This window comes from Nerophis lumbriciformis, linkage group LG27 (genome assembly GCF_033978685.3).
Source record: "Nerophis lumbriciformis linkage group LG27, RoL_Nlum_v2.1, whole genome shotgun sequence".
In the NCBI taxonomy this organism is placed as follows: domain Eukaryota; kingdom Metazoa; phylum Chordata; class Actinopteri; order Syngnathiformes; family Syngnathidae; genus Nerophis; species Nerophis lumbriciformis.
This window is the reverse complement of record NC_084574.2, coordinates 8,378,743-8,395,774: the sequence shown is the minus strand read 5'-3', so window position 1 is coordinate 8,395,774 and position 17,032 is coordinate 8,378,743. Positions and strand designations below refer to the sequence as shown.

General features: G+C 37.6%; 2 protein-coding genes across 6 annotated transcripts in view; one reads left to right on the top strand and one right to left on the bottom strand.

Annotated features, from left to right (window-relative positions):
* inpp4b (inositol polyphosphate-4-phosphatase type II B) overlaps nt 1–17,032 on the top strand; it is a 621,310-nt gene that overhangs the window by 548,368 nt on the left and 55,910 nt on the right. The window contains exons 21-22 of one of the 5 annotated variants that reach the window (XM_061922949.2): nt 128–282; nt 6,184–6,376. In XM_061922949.2, the coding sequence (XP_061778933.1) occupies nt 128–282; nt 6,184–6,358 (330 nt within the window). In that variant the 3' untranslated portion in view covers nt 6,359–6,376. Of the gene's footprint in view, nt 1–127; nt 283–6,183; nt 6,377–17,032 lie in introns of those variants that run through there. The other 4 variants (XM_061922951.2, XM_061922952.2, XM_061922953.1 and 1 more) reach the window with 4 other exon arrangements.
* The window catches only part of il2 (interleukin 2), a 136,010-nt gene continuing 119,164 nt past the window's right edge, over nt 187–17,032 (bottom strand). The window contains exon 7 of the mRNA XM_072916360.1: nt 187–324. The gene's annotated coding sequence lies outside the window, so the exon portion shown is untranslated. The remainder of the gene's footprint in view (nt 325–17,032) is intronic.

Genomic DNA, 17,032 nt, shown 5'->3' with positions numbered 1-17,032 from the left:
AAAGTGCCTGGAGGTGTTGTTTTAGTGTGGTTTTGAAGGAGGATAGGGATGCACTTTCTGCACAAAGGAACTCCCGTTTGCTTTGGGAAATTCTGAAGCCGCTTTGTTTGCTCTTGCCAACGTTCAGATCTGCCGAAGGCTGAACGGCATCAGGTTCACCAGCTGCAAAAGTGCCAAAGATCGGACGTCCATGTCGGTCACGTTGGAGCAGTGCGCCCTCCTGCGTGACGAACACCAGCTCAGCAAGGACTTCTTCATGCGAGCGCTGGACTGCATGCGGAGGTAAGGCCTTCAAACTCAGTCTTCCTTAAAGGGTCATTTCACCTGAACCACCAAAGAACAAAAAAAATAGATACATAGAGTACAGGCCAAAAGTTTGGACACACCTTCTCATTCAATTCTTTATTTTCATGACTATTTACATTGTAGATTGTCACATCAAAACTATGAATGAACACACGTGGAGTTAAAAAAGGTGAAATAACTGAAAACATGTTTTATATTTGAGTTTCTTCAAAATAGCCACTCTTTAATAATAATAATAATAATAATTGGGATTTATATAGCGCTTTTCTAAGTACCCAAAGTCGCTTTACATGTAGAACCCATCAATCATTCACACCTGGTGGTGGTAAGCTACTTTCATAGCCACAGCTGCCCTGGGGTAGACTGACGGAAGCGTGGCTGCAATTTGCGCCAACGGCCCCTCCGACCACCACCTGTCATTCATCATTCAATTCACCGGTGTGAGTGGCACCAGGGGCAAAGGGCGAAGTGTCCCGCCCAAGGACACAACGGCAGCGATTTTTGGATGGTAAGAGGCGGGGAGCGAACCTGCAACCCTCAGGTTTCTGGCACGGTTGCTCTACCCACTACGCCATGCCGCCCCAAAAAACTTTAAACTAACCTAACCTACTCAGTGGCCTAGTGGTTAGAGTGTCCGCCCTGAGATAGGTAGGTTGTGAGTTCAAACCCCGGCCGAGTCATACCAAAGACTATAAAAATGGGACCCGTTACCTCCCTGCTAGGGTTGGAATTGGGGGTTAAATCACCAAAAATGATTCCCGGGCGCGGCCACCGCTGCTGCCCACTGCTCCCCTCACCTCCCAGGGGGTGAACAAGGGGATGGGTCAAATGCAGAGGACAAATTTCACCACACCTAGAGTATGTGTGACAATCATTGGTACTTTAACTTTAACTTAACTTTAACTTTGCTCTGATTACTGCTTTTCACACTCTCGGCATTCTCTCCATGAGCTTCAAGCACACCCGTGAAGTGAAACCCATTTCAGGTGACTACCTCTTGAAGCTCACCGAGAGAATGCCAAGAGTGTGCAAAGCAGTAATCAGAGAAAAGGGTGGCTATTTTGAAGAAACTAGAATATGAAACATGTTTTCAGTTATTTCACCTTTTTTTTGTGAACTATGTTCATTCATAGTTTTGATGTGACAATCTACAATGTAAATAGTCATGAAAATAAAGAAAACACATTGAATGAGAAAGTGTGTCCAAACTTTTGGCCTGTACTGTATATATTAAAAAAATAAAATATATATATTTTTTTATCAATGTTTGTTTTTGTACAAGCACTGAAAAACATCCCTACGCTCATTTATTAACAGTTTGTTTTGTTTTTCACCAGTTTTATACGATTTTAGGATAACAAATATTTGTCGCGGCTGTACGATTTCAGTTTGATACATGACGCTGTTCGTAGGATTTGTTTCATCGCAGGAAAAAGTTTTTCTAGAGATGTCCGATAATGGCTATTTTGCCAATATCCGGTATTCCGATATTGTCCAACTCTTAATTACCGATTCCGATATCAACCGATACAGATATATGCAGTCGTGGAATTAACACATTATTATGCCTAATTTTGTTGTGATGCCCCGCTGGATGCATTAAACAATGTAACAAGGTTTTCCAAAATAAATCAACTCAAGTTATGGAAAAAAATGCCAACATGGCACTGCCATATTTATTATTGAAGTCACAAAGTGCATTATTTTTTTTAACATGCCTCAAAACAGCAGCTTGGAATTCGGGACATGCTCTCCCTGAGAGAGCATGAGGAGGTAGAGGTGGGCGGGGTTGGGGGGGGCGGGGTTGAGGTCGGGGATAGGGGTTAGCGGGGGGTGTATATTGTAGCGTCCCGTAAGAGTTAGTGCTGCAAGGGGTTCTGGGTATTTGTTCTGTTGTGTTTATGTCGTGTTACGGTGCGGATGTTCTCCCGAAATGTGTTTGTCATTCTTGTTTGGTGTGGGTTTACAGTGTGGCGCATATTTGTAACAGTGTTAAAGTTGTTTATACGGCCACCCTCAGCGTGACCTGTATGGCTTTTGACCAAGTATGCTTGCATTCACTTGTGTGTGTGAAAAGCCGTAGATATTATGTGATTGGGCCGGCACGCAAAGGCAGTGCCTTTAAGGTTTATTGGCGCTCTGTACTTCTCCCTACGTCCGTGTACACAGCAGCGTTTTAAAAAAGTCTTACATTTTACTTTTTGAAACCGATACCGAATTTCCGATATCACATTTTAAAGCATTTGTCGGCCGATAATATCGGCATTTCGATATTATCGGACATCTCTAGTTTTTTTCAAGACTGCCACAAATGGGGTAGAGCTATGCTAATTACAATAAGCTGATGGGGGGGGGTCTCCTAAAATACGTAAAAGAGACCGATCTCAAATTTAACCCCGAGTGAAAAGTAATTGAAAGGTACAATCCCTGTTTCCATTTGAGTTGGGAAATTGTGTTAGATGTAAATATAAACGGAATACAATGATTTGCAAATCCTTTTCAACCCATATTCAATTGAATATGCTACAAAGACAACATTTTTGATGTTCAAACTGATAAACTTTTTTTTTTTTTGCAAATAATCATTAACTTTAGAATTTGATGCCGGCAACACGTGACAAATAAGTTGGGAAAGGTGGCAATAAATACTGATAAAGTTGAGGAATGCTCATCAAACACTTCAGAATCAGAATCAGCTTTATTGTCATTACGCAAGGTAACGAGATTGAGGCCATTCCATACAGTGCGATGTGTGCATGCTAGAAAAACAATGTGCAAATATATAGAAATATAAAAAATATAAAAAAATTTAAAAAACTTATTTGGAACATCCCACAGGTGAACAGGCAAATTGGGAACAGGTGGGTGCTAAGATTGGGTGTAAAAGTAGATTCCATGAAATGCTCAGTCATTCACAAACAAGGATGGGGCGAGGGTCACCACTTTGTCAACAAATGCGTGAACAGATTGTTGAACAGTTTAAGAAAAATCTTTCTCAACCAGCTGTTGCAAGGAATTTAGGGATTTCACCATCTATGGTCCGTAATATCATCAAAGGGTTCAGAGAATCTGGAGAAATCACTGCACGTAAGCAGCTAAGCCCGTGACCTTCGATCCCTGAGGCTGTACTGCATCAACAAGCGACATCAGTGTGTAAAGGATATCACCACATGGGCTCAGGAACACTTCAGAAACCCACTGTCAGTAACTACAGTTGGTCGCTACATCTGTAAGTGCAAGTTAAAACTCTCCTATGCAAGGCGAAAACCGTTTATCAACAACACCCAGAAACGCCGTCGGCTTCGCTGGGCCTGAGCTCATCTAAGATGGACTGATACAAAGTGGAAAAGTGTTCTGTGGTCTGACGAGTCCACATTTCAAATTGTTTTTGGAAACTGTGGACGTCGTGTCCTCCGGACCAAAGAGGAAAAGAACCATCCGGATTGTTATAGGCGCAAAGTTGAAAAGCCAGCATGTGTGATGGTATGGGGGTGTATTAGTGCCCAAGACATGGGTAACTTACACATCTGTGAAGGCACCATTAATGCTGAAAGGTATATACAGGTTTTGGAGCAACATATGTTGCCATCCAAGCAACGTTACCATGGACGCCCCTGCTTATTTCAGCAAGACAATGCCAAGCCACGTGTTACATCAACGTGGCTTCATAGTAAAAGAGTGCGGGTACTAGACTGGCCTGCCTGTAGTCCAGACCTGTCTCCCATTGAAAATGTGTGGCGCATTATGAAGCCTAAAATAGCACAACGGAGACCCCCGGACTGTTGAACAACTTAAGCTGTACATCAAGCAAGAATGGGAAAGAATTCCACCTGAGAAGCTTAAAAAATGTGTCTCCTCAGTTCCCAAACGTTTCCTGAGTGATGTTAAAAGGAAAGGCCATGTAACACAGTGGTGAACATGCCCTTTCCCAACTACTTTGGCATGTGTTGCAGCCATGAAATTCTAAGTTAATTATTATTTGCAAAAAAAAAAAAAGTTTAGGAGTTTGAACATCAAATATGTTGTCTTTGTAGTGCATTCAACTGAATATGGGTTGAAAAGGATTTGCAAATCATTGTATTCCGTTTATATTTACATCTAACACAATTTCCCAACTCATATGGAAACGGGGTTTGTAGATAATTGATGAGCCTTTTGTCGGGTGTTGTGTGTGTTGGCTTAATGTCAATATTTGCTCGTGCTTATTTGACATTCATGACAAATGTGAACATTTAGGACAAAGCCTTCATGCTAACAATGTACTAACTTATCAGTGACGAGTACAAATTGTTTTGTTTTTCCACTGAGATCAACACAAATAGCAATAATGTTGTAAAACCTGTTGCATACTTGTTCATTGAGCTGAACTGACCCTTTTAACATGCTATGCTATGCTATGCTATGCCCCATTGGTATCCATCCACCATCACACATGCATGCACCCATGACAGCCTCTGTCTCCATGGCATCCTTGCAATGAACAACCTTTGGACTTAAACAAAAAACAACTTTGGCAGGTGTTTGAACAAAGCTCTCGTGTTTCTGCATGGAATGCGTTTGCAGACGGCATGTGGCTTTTTATGCTTTCCTGTAAGCTATCACGCCGAGGACGACACTTGTAAAAACAAATCATTGATTTGACTTGCTGGACAGGTTGACTGGGTTGCTTGGCTGCTGCCAATCCGACAGGACGGTGAACGTAACAGTAAAGGGGAAAAGTTTTTGCATGACAATGCTCGTGCTCTCATGACGTCAGTACAAAAGGCTGTAAGGTTGCAAGCATGAGTCACGGCCGGCAAGAACCACCCTAGACTTTCTTCATGCGCTGCTTGCTGGCATTCTACAACACTTGTTTACACACACGGAACTAAATGGGTGGAAGGTCAAGTCCCTATCGCACTTTTCTACCATCCTCCATGCCTTCCTGTCCCTTCTTTAACCGCCTTTTCTACCACTTTTCAGTCACCCCTCATGTCTTAATGCCCATTTTTGGCCACTTTTTGGGGCCTGATCTCACATTTCTGGCACCTCTAATGCCCTACTGCCCATTTTTGACCACCTTTTCTGTCACTCCTCATGCCTCCATGCCCAATTTTGACCACCTTTTCTGGCACCGCTCATGCCTCAATGCCCATTTTTGACCACCTTTTCTGGCACCACTCATGCCTCAATGCCCATTTTTGACCACCTTTTCTGTCACTCCTCATGCCTCCATGCCCAATTTTGACCAACTTTTCTGGCACCGCTCATGCCTCAATGCCCATTTTTGACCACCTTTTCTGGCACCGCTCATGCCTCCATGCCCAATTTTGACCACCTTTTCTGGCACCGGTCATGTCTTCATGCCCTTTTTTCCCACCTTTGGAAGCCTGATCTCACTTTTCTGGCACCACTCATGCCTCAATGCCCATTTTTGGCCCCTTTTAGTGCCCGATCTCACTTTTCTATCATCATTCAAGGCTTCATGCCCTTTTTTGACCACCTTTTCTGTCACCACTCATGCCTTCACGCCCAATTTTGACCACCTTTTCTGTCACCCCTCTGGCGTTAATGCCTATTTTTGAGCAACTTTAGGGGCCTAAACTCACTTTTCTGTCCCCCACACCTTCATGTCCATTTTTGACCACCTTTTCATCACAATGCATGACTTCATACCATTATTGGTCACCCTCCCTAATAAAATGTGGCCACCTCTTGTGTGCCTGATTGCAGTTTTCTTCACCCTCCATGCCTATATTCACCTTTTGTGCCCGCCATCTCCTACTACATGGACTTCTGGTACCAGCTATGCTCCTTTCTTTAACTCCTCTATAAACTAACACCGCATTGTTTCGCTCTTTCTCTCTCTGTCTGTCCGCCGCCCTCAAACATCTTCAGTCGGCTGTCCCATGGAGACTTCGGTCGCTGGGAGGACCCTGAAGCCGGTGCGGCGATAGAGAACAAACCGACATCTCGTCACTTTTACCCCATCGCCCTGCTGCTCGTTAGCTCGCACCTACTGGTCGTTTGGCTCATTTTAAGTCTTGTTTTTCTGCTTGCAAAGTATCAATAAAAACAAAACAAAAAAGACATCAGCGACGTCTTTACTCACTTTCTCTTTTCTGTCTTTGCTGATTATTCTTAGACGTGAGAGAATAACAATCAATCCACTTTCCCTGAGGATTTAGTCGTGTTGACTGACAGATTTAGTCATTAAATATGAATTGTTTTGTGAATTAAGTGCAATTTCTCATCCTCTGCTCTGAACTAACATTGTTAAAACCGCATTAAAATTAATTGCTACTAACAGACATTGTTGTTCCAAGATTTAACTTTAATTTAATTCTGATTTTCCTTTCTTTCTTCTGCTTCAAGTCTTATTAGGTGCTTTAGCACAGGGGTGCTCATTACGTCGATCCCGAGCTACCGGTCGATCTCGGAGGGTGTGTCAGTCGATCACCAGCCAGGCATTAAAAAAATAGTCCTAAAAATGAGCGATCATAAATCTTCACTATGACGTCACTTTCGTCACTTGATTGACATTCACGGCACCCGAGGGTCTTCTGAGATGACGCTGGCTGCTGCCAGCTCATTAAAATTACCGACTGGAAGGCGAGAAACACTTTATTTCAACAGACTCTGGCGCCGTACCTGTTGTCAAAATTCCAAAGACCGACTGCACAGTTGCGCTAACAAAACAAGAGTCTCAGAAAGCTGGCGTGCACAAGCTAGCAAGCTACGGAGTTTGCCGACAATGTATTTCTTGTAAAGTATATACAAAGGAGTACGGAAGCTGGACAAATAAAATGCCAAAAACCAACCACTTTCATGTGGTATTGGACAGAAAGGGGGACTTTTTTCTCCTCCATTCGAAAATGCGGACGTTATCAGCACCAATGTCTGATTCCTATCAATACAAGTCATCAGAATCAGGTAATACACCAACTTATATTCTTGTCTTCATGAAAGAAAGGAATCTATATGTGTTAAACATGCCTGTATTATCTTTAAACACCTTAACTTGTTAACAATATTAACTATATGTGTTAAACATGCTTGCATTATCTTTAAACACCTTTAACTTATTAACAATATTAACTATATGTGTTAAACATGCTTGTATTATCATTAAACACCTTTAACTTGTTAACAATATTAACTATATGTGTTAAACATGCTTGTATTATCTTTAACCACCTTTAACTTATTAATAATATTAACTATATGTATTAACCATGCTTGTATTATCATTAAACACCTTTAACTTGTTAACAATATTAACTATATGTATTAAACATACTTGTATTATCATTAAACACCTTTAATTTATTAACAATATTAACTATATGTATTAAACATTCTTGTATTATCATTAAACACCTTTAATTTATTAACAATATTAACTATGTGTTAAACATGATTGCATTATCATTAAACACCTTTAATTTATTAACAATATTAACTATATGTGTTAAACATGCTTGCATTATCATTAAACACCTTTAACTTATTAACAAAAACATATATTTCATAAATAAGTAAATATAAATTATATATATGAATGAGGTAGATCCCCACGACTTGATCAATTGAAAAGTAGCACGCCTGCAGAAAAAGTGTGAGCACCCCTGCTTTAGCAGAAGTCGGCACTTTGGTTTAAACATCTTAAATTTTCATGTTGTGCACTTTAATTTTATTTCATTTAGCTGACTTGTATGTAATTTAATTCCAATTTTTGTTGACACATTACACAAAATGAGAAATGTAATTATTATTGTCTAGTCGACCACTTGATATTATCCTGGAATAACTGTTGTATTTGTGTGTTCAACTCACTAAAAATACAAATTTACGAGAAACGGAAATGTCATTCCTTTGAGAAAACTGCATACAGATAGACATTGAAGTTAAGTAATATTTTCTCTTAACTGTAGTTTTTTAATAAAATAAACTTACATAATAATAAAACTACATTTAAAAAAAATACAAAAATCTAAAACAATATAACATAAATCAAATAAAGATTTTTTTATATATATTTTTTAGTTGTAATATTAAAATGACAATTGCATCAAACTGACGGAAAAATATAAAATTAAGGCAAATTAAAAAAAAAATTTTTTAATTATATACTGTAGTTTGTTACACACAAATTTTAGCATGCTAACCATGTACAACATGTATAACATCACCTGAGATTTCCCCACAATTAGCACTAGTCTCAGCTGAGTCAGTTGGGACTGAACAACATCACAAATTTTAGCATGCGAGTCATGTACAAAAAGTACAGTAAGTGGATTTAACTGAAATTTAGCCAGTAAATATGCTAATATTTGCTAATTACTGCCAAAGGACTGACCAAATCCCCCTCCCAAAAAATTTTTTTTTTTCAAATTTAGCCACAAGATTTTCTGTGTGGTTTAAAAAAACAAGTTCTCATCAATAACAATCTCCAAGTACTTATGTCGTGACCATTTCAAGTTCGACCTTATGAGCAATTGATAGTTTTGGAATGTTCGATGGCAGTCCTTTGCCATTTAAGAATAACATCACCTGAGATTTCTTCGCATTTAGCACTAAACTCAGCTGAGTCAGTTGGGACTGAACAACATCACAAATTTTAGCATGCGAGTCATGTACAAAAAATTACAGTAAGTGGATTTAACTGAAATTTAGCCAGTAAATATGCTAATATTTGCTAATTACTGCCAAAGGACTGACCAAATCCCCGTCCCAAAAAATATTTTTTTTTAAATTTAGCCACAAGATTTTCTGTGTGGTTTAAAAAAACAAGTTCTCATCAATAACAATCTCCAAGTACTTATGTCGTGACCATTTCAAGTTCGACCTTATGAGCAATTGATAGTTTTGGAATGTTCGATGGCAGTCCTTTGCCATTTAAGAATAACATCACCTGAGATTTCTTCGCATTTAGCACTAAACTCAGCTGAGTCAGTTGGGACTGAACAACATCACAAATTTTAGCATGCGAGTCATGTACAAAAAATTACAGTAAGTGGATTTAACTTAAATTTAGCCAGTAAATATGCTAATATTTGCTAATTACTGCCAAAGGACTGACCAAATCCCCCTCCCAAAAAATGTTTTTTTTCAAATTTAGCCACAAGATTTTCTGTGTGGTTTAAAAAAACAAGTTCTCATCAATAACAATCTCCAAGTACTTATGTCGTGACCATTTCAAGTTCGACCTTATGAGCAATTGATAGTTTTGGAATGTTCGATGGCAGTCCTTTGCCATTTAAGAATAACATCACCTGAGATTTCTCCGCATTTAACACTAGTCTCAGCTGAGTCAGTTGGGACTGAACAACATCACAAATTTTAGCATGCTAGTCATGTACAAAAAATTACAGTAAGTGGATTCAACTGGAATTTAGCCAGTAAATATGCTAATATTTGCTAATTACTGCCAAAGGACTGACCAAATCCACCTCCCAAAAAATGTTTTTTTTTCAAATTTAGCCACAGGATTTTCTGTGTGGTTTAAAAAAACAAGTTCTCATCAATAACAATCTCCAAGTACTTATGTCATGACCATTTCAAGTTCGACCTTATGAGCAATTGATAGTTTTGGAATGTTCGATGGCAGTCCTTTGCCATTTAAGAATAACATCACCTGAGATTTCTCCGCATTTAGCACTAAACTCAGCTGAGTCAGTTGGGACTGAACAACATCACAAATTTTAGCATGCGAGTCATGTACAAAAAATTACAGTAAGTGGATTTAACTGAAATTTAGCCAGTAAATATGCTAATATTTGCTAATTACTGCCAAAGGACTGACCAAATCCCCCTCCCAAAAAATATTTTTTTTCAAATTTAGCCACAGGATTTTCTGTGTGGTTTAAAAAAACAAGTTCTCATCAATAACAATCTCCAAGTACTTATGTCGTGACCATTTTAAGTTCGACCTTATGAGCAATTGATAGTTTTGGAATGTTCGATGGCAGTCCTTTGCCATTTAAGAATAACATCACCTGAGATTTCTCCGCATTTAGCACTAGTCTCAGCTGAGTCAGTTGGGACTGAACAACATCACAAATTTTAGCATGCGAGTCATGTACAAAAAATTACAGTAAGTGGATTTAACTGGAATTTAGCCAGTAAATATGCTAATATTTGCTAATTACTGCCAAAGGACTGACCAAATCCCCCTCCCAAAAAATGTTTTTTTTCAAATTTAGCCACAAGATTTTCTGTGTGGTTTAAAAAAACAAGTTCTCATCAATAACAATCTCCAAGTACTTATGTCGTGACCATTTCAAGTTCGACCTTATGAGCAATTGATAGTTTTGGAATGTTCAATGGCAGTCCTTTGCCATTTAAGAATAACATCACCGGAGATTTCTTCGCATTTAGCACTAAACTCAGCTGAGTCAGTTGGGACTGAACAACATCACAAATTTTAGCATGCTAGTCATGTACAAAAAATTACAGTAAGTGGATTTAACTGATTTTTAACCAGTAAATATGCTAATATTTGCTAATTACTGCCAAAGGACTGACCAAATCCCCCTCCCAAAAAATATTTTTTTTCAAATTTAGCCACAGGATTTTCTGTGTGGGTTAAAAAAACAAGTTCTCATCAATAACAATCTCCAAGTACTTATGTCGTGACTATTTCAAGTTCGACCTTATGAGCAATTGATAGTTTTGGAATGTTCGATGGCAGTCCTTTGCCATTTAAGAATAACATCACCTGAGATTTCTTCGCATTTAGCACTAAACTCAGCTGAGTCAGTTGGGACTGAACAACATCACAAATTTTAGCATGCGAGTCATGTACAAAAAATTACAGTAAGTGGATTTAACTGGAGTTTAGCCAGTAAATATGCTAATATTTGCTAATTACTGCCAAAGGACTGACCAAATCCACCTCCCAAAAATTTATTTTTTTCAAATTTAGCCACAAGATTTTCTGTGTGGTTTAAAAAAACAAGTTCTCATCAATAACAATCTCCAAGTACTTATGTCGTGACCATTTCAAGTTCGACATTATGAGCAATTGATAGTTTTGGAATGTTCGATGGCAGTCCTTTGCCATTTAAGAATAACATCACCTGAGATTTCTTCGCATTTAGCACTAAACTCAGCTGAGTCAGTTGGGACTGAACAACATCACAAATTTTAGCATGCGAGTCATGTACAAAAAATTACAGTAAGTGGATTTAACTGAAATTTAGCCAGTAAATATGCTAATATTTGCTAATTACTGCCAAAGGACTGACCAAATCCCCCTCCCAAAAAATGTTTTTTTTTCAAATTTAGCCACAAGATTTTCTGTGTGGTTTAAAAAAACAAGTTCTCATCAATAACAATCTCCAAGTACTTATGTCGTGACCATTTTAAGTTCGACCTTATGAGCAATTGATAGTTTTGGAATGTTCGATGGCAGTCCTTTGCCATTTAAGAATAACATCACCTGAGATTTCTTCGCATTTAGCACTAAACTCAGCTGAGTCAGTTGGGACTGAACAACATCACAAATTTTAGCATGCGAGTCATGTACAAAAAATTACAGTAAGTGGATTTAACTGGAGTTTAGCCAGTAAATATGCTAATATTTGCTAATTACTGCCAAAAGACTGACCAAATCCCCCTCCCAAAAAATATTTTTTTTCAAATTTAGCCACAGGATTTTCTGTGTGGTTTAAAAAAACAAGTTCTCATCAATAACAATCTCCAAGTACTTATGTCGTGACCATTTCAAGTTCGACATTATGAGCAATTGATAGTTTTGGAATGTTCGATGGCAGTCCTTTGCCATTTAAGAATAACATCACCTGAGATTTCTTCGCATTTAGCACTAAACTCAGCTGAGTCAGTTGGGACTGAACAACATCACAAATTTTAGCATGCGAGTCATGTACAAAAAATTACAGTAAGTGGATTTAACTGAAATTTAGCCAGTAAATATGCTAATATTTGCTAATTACTGCCAAAGGACTGACCAAATCCCCCTCCCAAAAAATGTTTTTTTTTCAAATTTAGCCACAAGATTTTCTGTGTGGTTTAAAAAAACAAGTTCTCATCAATAACAATCTCCAAGTACTTATGTCGTGACCATTTTAAGTTCGACCTTATGAGCAATTGATAGTTTTGGAATGTTCGATGGCAGTCCTTTGCCATTTAAGAATAACATCACCTGAGATTTCTTCGCATTTAGCACTAAACTCAGCTGAGTCAGTTGGGACTGAACAACATCACAAATTTTAGCATGCGAGTCATGTACAAAAAATTACAGTAAGTGGATTTAACTGGAGTTTAGCCAGTAAATATGCTAATATTTGCTAATTACTGCCAAAAGACTGACCAAATCCCCCTCCCAAAAAATATTTTTTTTCAAATTTAGCCACAGGATTTTCTGTGTGGTTTAAAAAAACAAGTTCTCATCAATAACAATCTCCAAGTACTTATGTCGTGACCATTTCAAGTTCGACATTATGAGCAATTGATAGTTTTGGAATGTTCGATGGCAGTCCTTTGCCATTTAAGAATAACATCACCTGAGATTTCTTCGCATTTAGCACTAAACTCAGCTGAGTCAGTTGGGACTGAACAACATCACAAATTTTAGCATGCGAGTCATGTACAAAAAATTACAGTAAGTGGATTTAACTGAAATTTAGCCAGTAAATATGCTAATATTTGCTAATTACTGCCAAAGGACTGACCAAATCCTCCTCCCAAAAAATGTTTTTTTTCTAATTTAGCCACAAGATTTTCTGTGTGGTTTAAAAAAACAAGTTCTCATCAATAACAATCTCCAAGTACTTATGTCGTGACCATTTTAAGTTCGACATTATGAGCAATTGATAGTTTTGGAATGTTCGATGGCAGTCCTTTGCCATTTAAGAATAACATCACCTGAGATTTCTCCGCATTTAACACTAGTCTCAGCTGAGTCAGTTGGGACTGAACAACATCACAAATTTTAGCATGCGAGTCATGTACAAAAAATTACAGTAAGTGGATTTAACTGAAATTTAGCCAGTAAATATGCTAATATTTGCTAATTACTGCCAAAGGACTGACCAAATCCCCCTCCCAAATTTTTTTTTTTTTTTTCAAATTTAGCCACAAGATTTTCTGTGTGGTTTAAAAAAACAAGTTCTCATCAATAACAATCTCCAAGTACTTATGTCGTGACCATTTCAAGTTCGACATTATGAGCAATTGATAGTTTTGGAATGTTCGATGGCAGTCCTTTGCCATTTAAGAATAACATCACCGGAGATTTCTTCGCATTTAGCACTAAACTCAGCTGAGTCAGTTGGGACTGAACAACATCACAAATTTTAGCATGCTAGTCATGTACAAAAAATTACAGTAAGTGGATTTAACTGATTTTTAACCAGTAAATATGCTAATATTTGCTAATTACTGCCAAAGGACTGACCAAATCCCCCTCCCAAAAAATATTTTTTTTCAAATTTAGCCACAGGATTTTCTGTGTGGGTTAAAAAAACAAGTTCTCATCAATAACAATCTCCAAGTACTTATGTCGTGACCATTTCAAGTTTGACCTTATGAGCAATCGATAGTTTTGGAATGTTCGATGGCAGTCCTTTGCCATTTAAGAATAACATCACCTGAGATTTCTTCGCATTTAGCACTAAACTCAGCTGAGTCAGTTGGGACTGAACAACATCACAAATTTTAGCATGCGAGTCATGTACAAAAAATTACAGTAAGTGGATTTAACTGGAGTTTAGCCAGTAAATATGCTAATATTTGCTAATTACTGCCAAAGGACTGACCAAATCCACCTCCCAAAAATTTATTTTTTTCAAATTTAGCCACAAGATTTTCTGTGTGGTTTAAAAAAACAAGTTCTCATCAATAACAATCTCCAAGTACTTATGTCGTGACCATTTCAAGTTCGACCTTATGAGCAATTGATAGTTTTGGAATGTTCGATGGCAGTCCTTTGCCATTTAAGAATAACATCACCTGAGATTTCTTCGCATTTAGCACTAAACTCAGCTGAGTCAGTTGGGACTGAACAACATCACAAATTTTAGCATGCGAGTCATGTACAAAAAATTACAGTAAGTGGATTTAACTGGAGTTTAGCCAGTAAATATGCTAATATTTGCTAATTACTGCCAAAAGACTGACCAAATCCCCCTCCCAAAAAATATTTTTTTTCAAATTTAGCCACAGGATTTTCTGTGTGGTTTAAAAAAACAAGTTCTCATCAATAACAATCTCCAAGTACTTATGTCGTGACCATTTCAAGTTCGACCTTATGAGCAATCGATAGTTTTGGAATGTTCGATGGCAGTCCTTTGCCATTTAAGAATAACATCACCTGAGATTTCTCCGCATTTAGCACTAAACTCAGCTGAGTCAGTTGGGACTGAACAACATCACAAATTTTAGCATGCTAGTCATGTACAAAAAATTACAGTAAGTGGATTTAACTGAAATTTAGCCAGTAAATATGCTAATATTTGCTCATTACTGCCAAAGGACTGACCAAATCCCCCTCCCAAAAAATGTTTTTTTTCAAATTTAGCCACAGGATTTTCTGTGTGGTTTAAAAAAACAAGTTCTCATCAATAACAATCTCCAAGTACTTATGTCGTGACTATTTCAAGTTCGACATTATGAGCAATTGATAGTTTTGGAATGTTCGATGGCAGTCCTTTGCCATTTAAGAATAACATCACCTGAGATTTCTTCGCATTTAGCACTAAACTCAGCTGAGTCAGTTGGGACTGAACAACATCACAAATTTTAGCATGCTAGTCATGTACAAAAAGTACAGTAAGTGGATTTAACTGGAGTTTAGCCAGTAAATATGCTAATATTTGCTAATTACTGCCAAAGGACTGACCAAATCCCCCTCCCAAAAAATATATTTTTTTAAATTTAGCCACAAGATTTTCTGTGTGGTTTAAAAAAACAAGTTCTCATCAATAACAATCTCCAAGTACTTATGTCGTGACTATTTCAAGTTCGACCTTATGAGCAATTGATAGTTTTGGAATGTTCGATGGCAGTCCTTTGCCATTTAAGAATAACATCACCTGAGATTTCTTCGCATTTAGCACTAAACTCAGCTGAGTCAGTTGGGACTGAACAACATCACAAATTTTAGCATGCGAGTCATGTACAAAAAATTACAGTAAGTGGATTTAACTTAAATTTAGCCAGTAAATATGCTAATATTTGCTAATTACTGCCAAAGGACTGACCAAATCCCCCTCCCAAATTTTTTTTTTTTTTTTCAAATTTAGCCACAAGATTTTCTGTGTGGTTTAAAAAAACAAGTTCTCATCAATAACAATCTCCAAGTACTTATGTCGTGACCATTTTAAGTTCGACCTTATGAGCAATTGATAGTTTTGGAATGTTCAATGACAGTCCTTTGCCATTTAAGAATAACATCACCTGAGATTTCTTCGCATTTAGCACTAAACTCAGCTGAGTCAGTTGGGACTGAACAACATCACAAATTTTAGCATGCGAGTCATGTACAAAAAGTACATTAAGTGGATTCAACTGGAGTTTAGCCAGTAAATATGCTAATATTTGCTAATTACTGCCAAAGGACTGACCAAATCCACCTCCCAAAAAATTTTTTTTTTCAAATTTAGCCACAGGATTTTCTGTGTGGTTTAAAAAAACAAGTTCTCATCAATAACAATCTCCAAGTACTTATGTCGTGACCATTTCAAGTTTGACCTTATGAGCAATCGATAGTTTTGGAATGTTCGATGGCAGTCCTTTGCCATTTAAGAATAACATCACCTGAGATTTCTCCGCATTTAGCACTAAACTCAGCTGAGTCAGTTGGGACTGAACAACATCACAAATTTTAGCATGCGAGTCATGTACAAAAAGTGCAGTAAGTGGATTTAACTGGAGTTTAGCCAGTAAATATGCTAATATTAGCTAATTACTGCCAAAGGACTGACCAAATCCCCCTCCCAAAAAATATTTTTTTTCAAATTTAGCCACAGGATTTTCTGTGTGGTTTAAAAAAACAAGTTCTCATCAATAACAATCTCCAAGTACTTATGTCGTGACTATTTCAAGTTCGACCTTATGAGCAATTGATAGTTTTGGAATGTTCGATGGCAGTCCTTTGCCATTTAAGAATAACATCACCTGAGATTTCTTCGCATTTAGCACTAAACTCAGCTGAGTCAGTTGGGACTGAACAACATCACAAATTTTAGCATGCGAGTCATGTACAAAAAATTACAGTAAGTGGATTTAACTGGAGTTTAGCCAGTAAATATGCTAATATTTGCTAATTACTGCCAAAGGACTGACCAAATCCACCTCCCAAAAATTTATTTTTTTCAAATTTAGCCACAAGATTTTCTGTGTGGTTTAAAAAAACAAGTTCTCATCAATAACAATCTCCAAGTACTTATGTCGTGACCATTTCAAGTTCGACCTTATGAGCAATTGATAGTTTTGGAATGTTCGATGGCAGTCCTTTGCCATTTAAGAATAACATCACCTGAGATTTCTTCGCATTTAGCACTAAACTCAGCTGAGTCAGTTGGGACTGAACAACATCACAAATTTTAGCATGCGAGTCATGTACAAAAAATTACAGTAAGTGGATTTAACTGGAGTTTAGCCAGTAAATATGCTAATATTTGCTAATTACTGCCAAAGGACTGACCAAATCCACCTCCCAAAAATTTATTTTTTTCAAATTTAGCCACAAGATTTTCTGTGTGGTTTAAAAAAACAAGTTCTC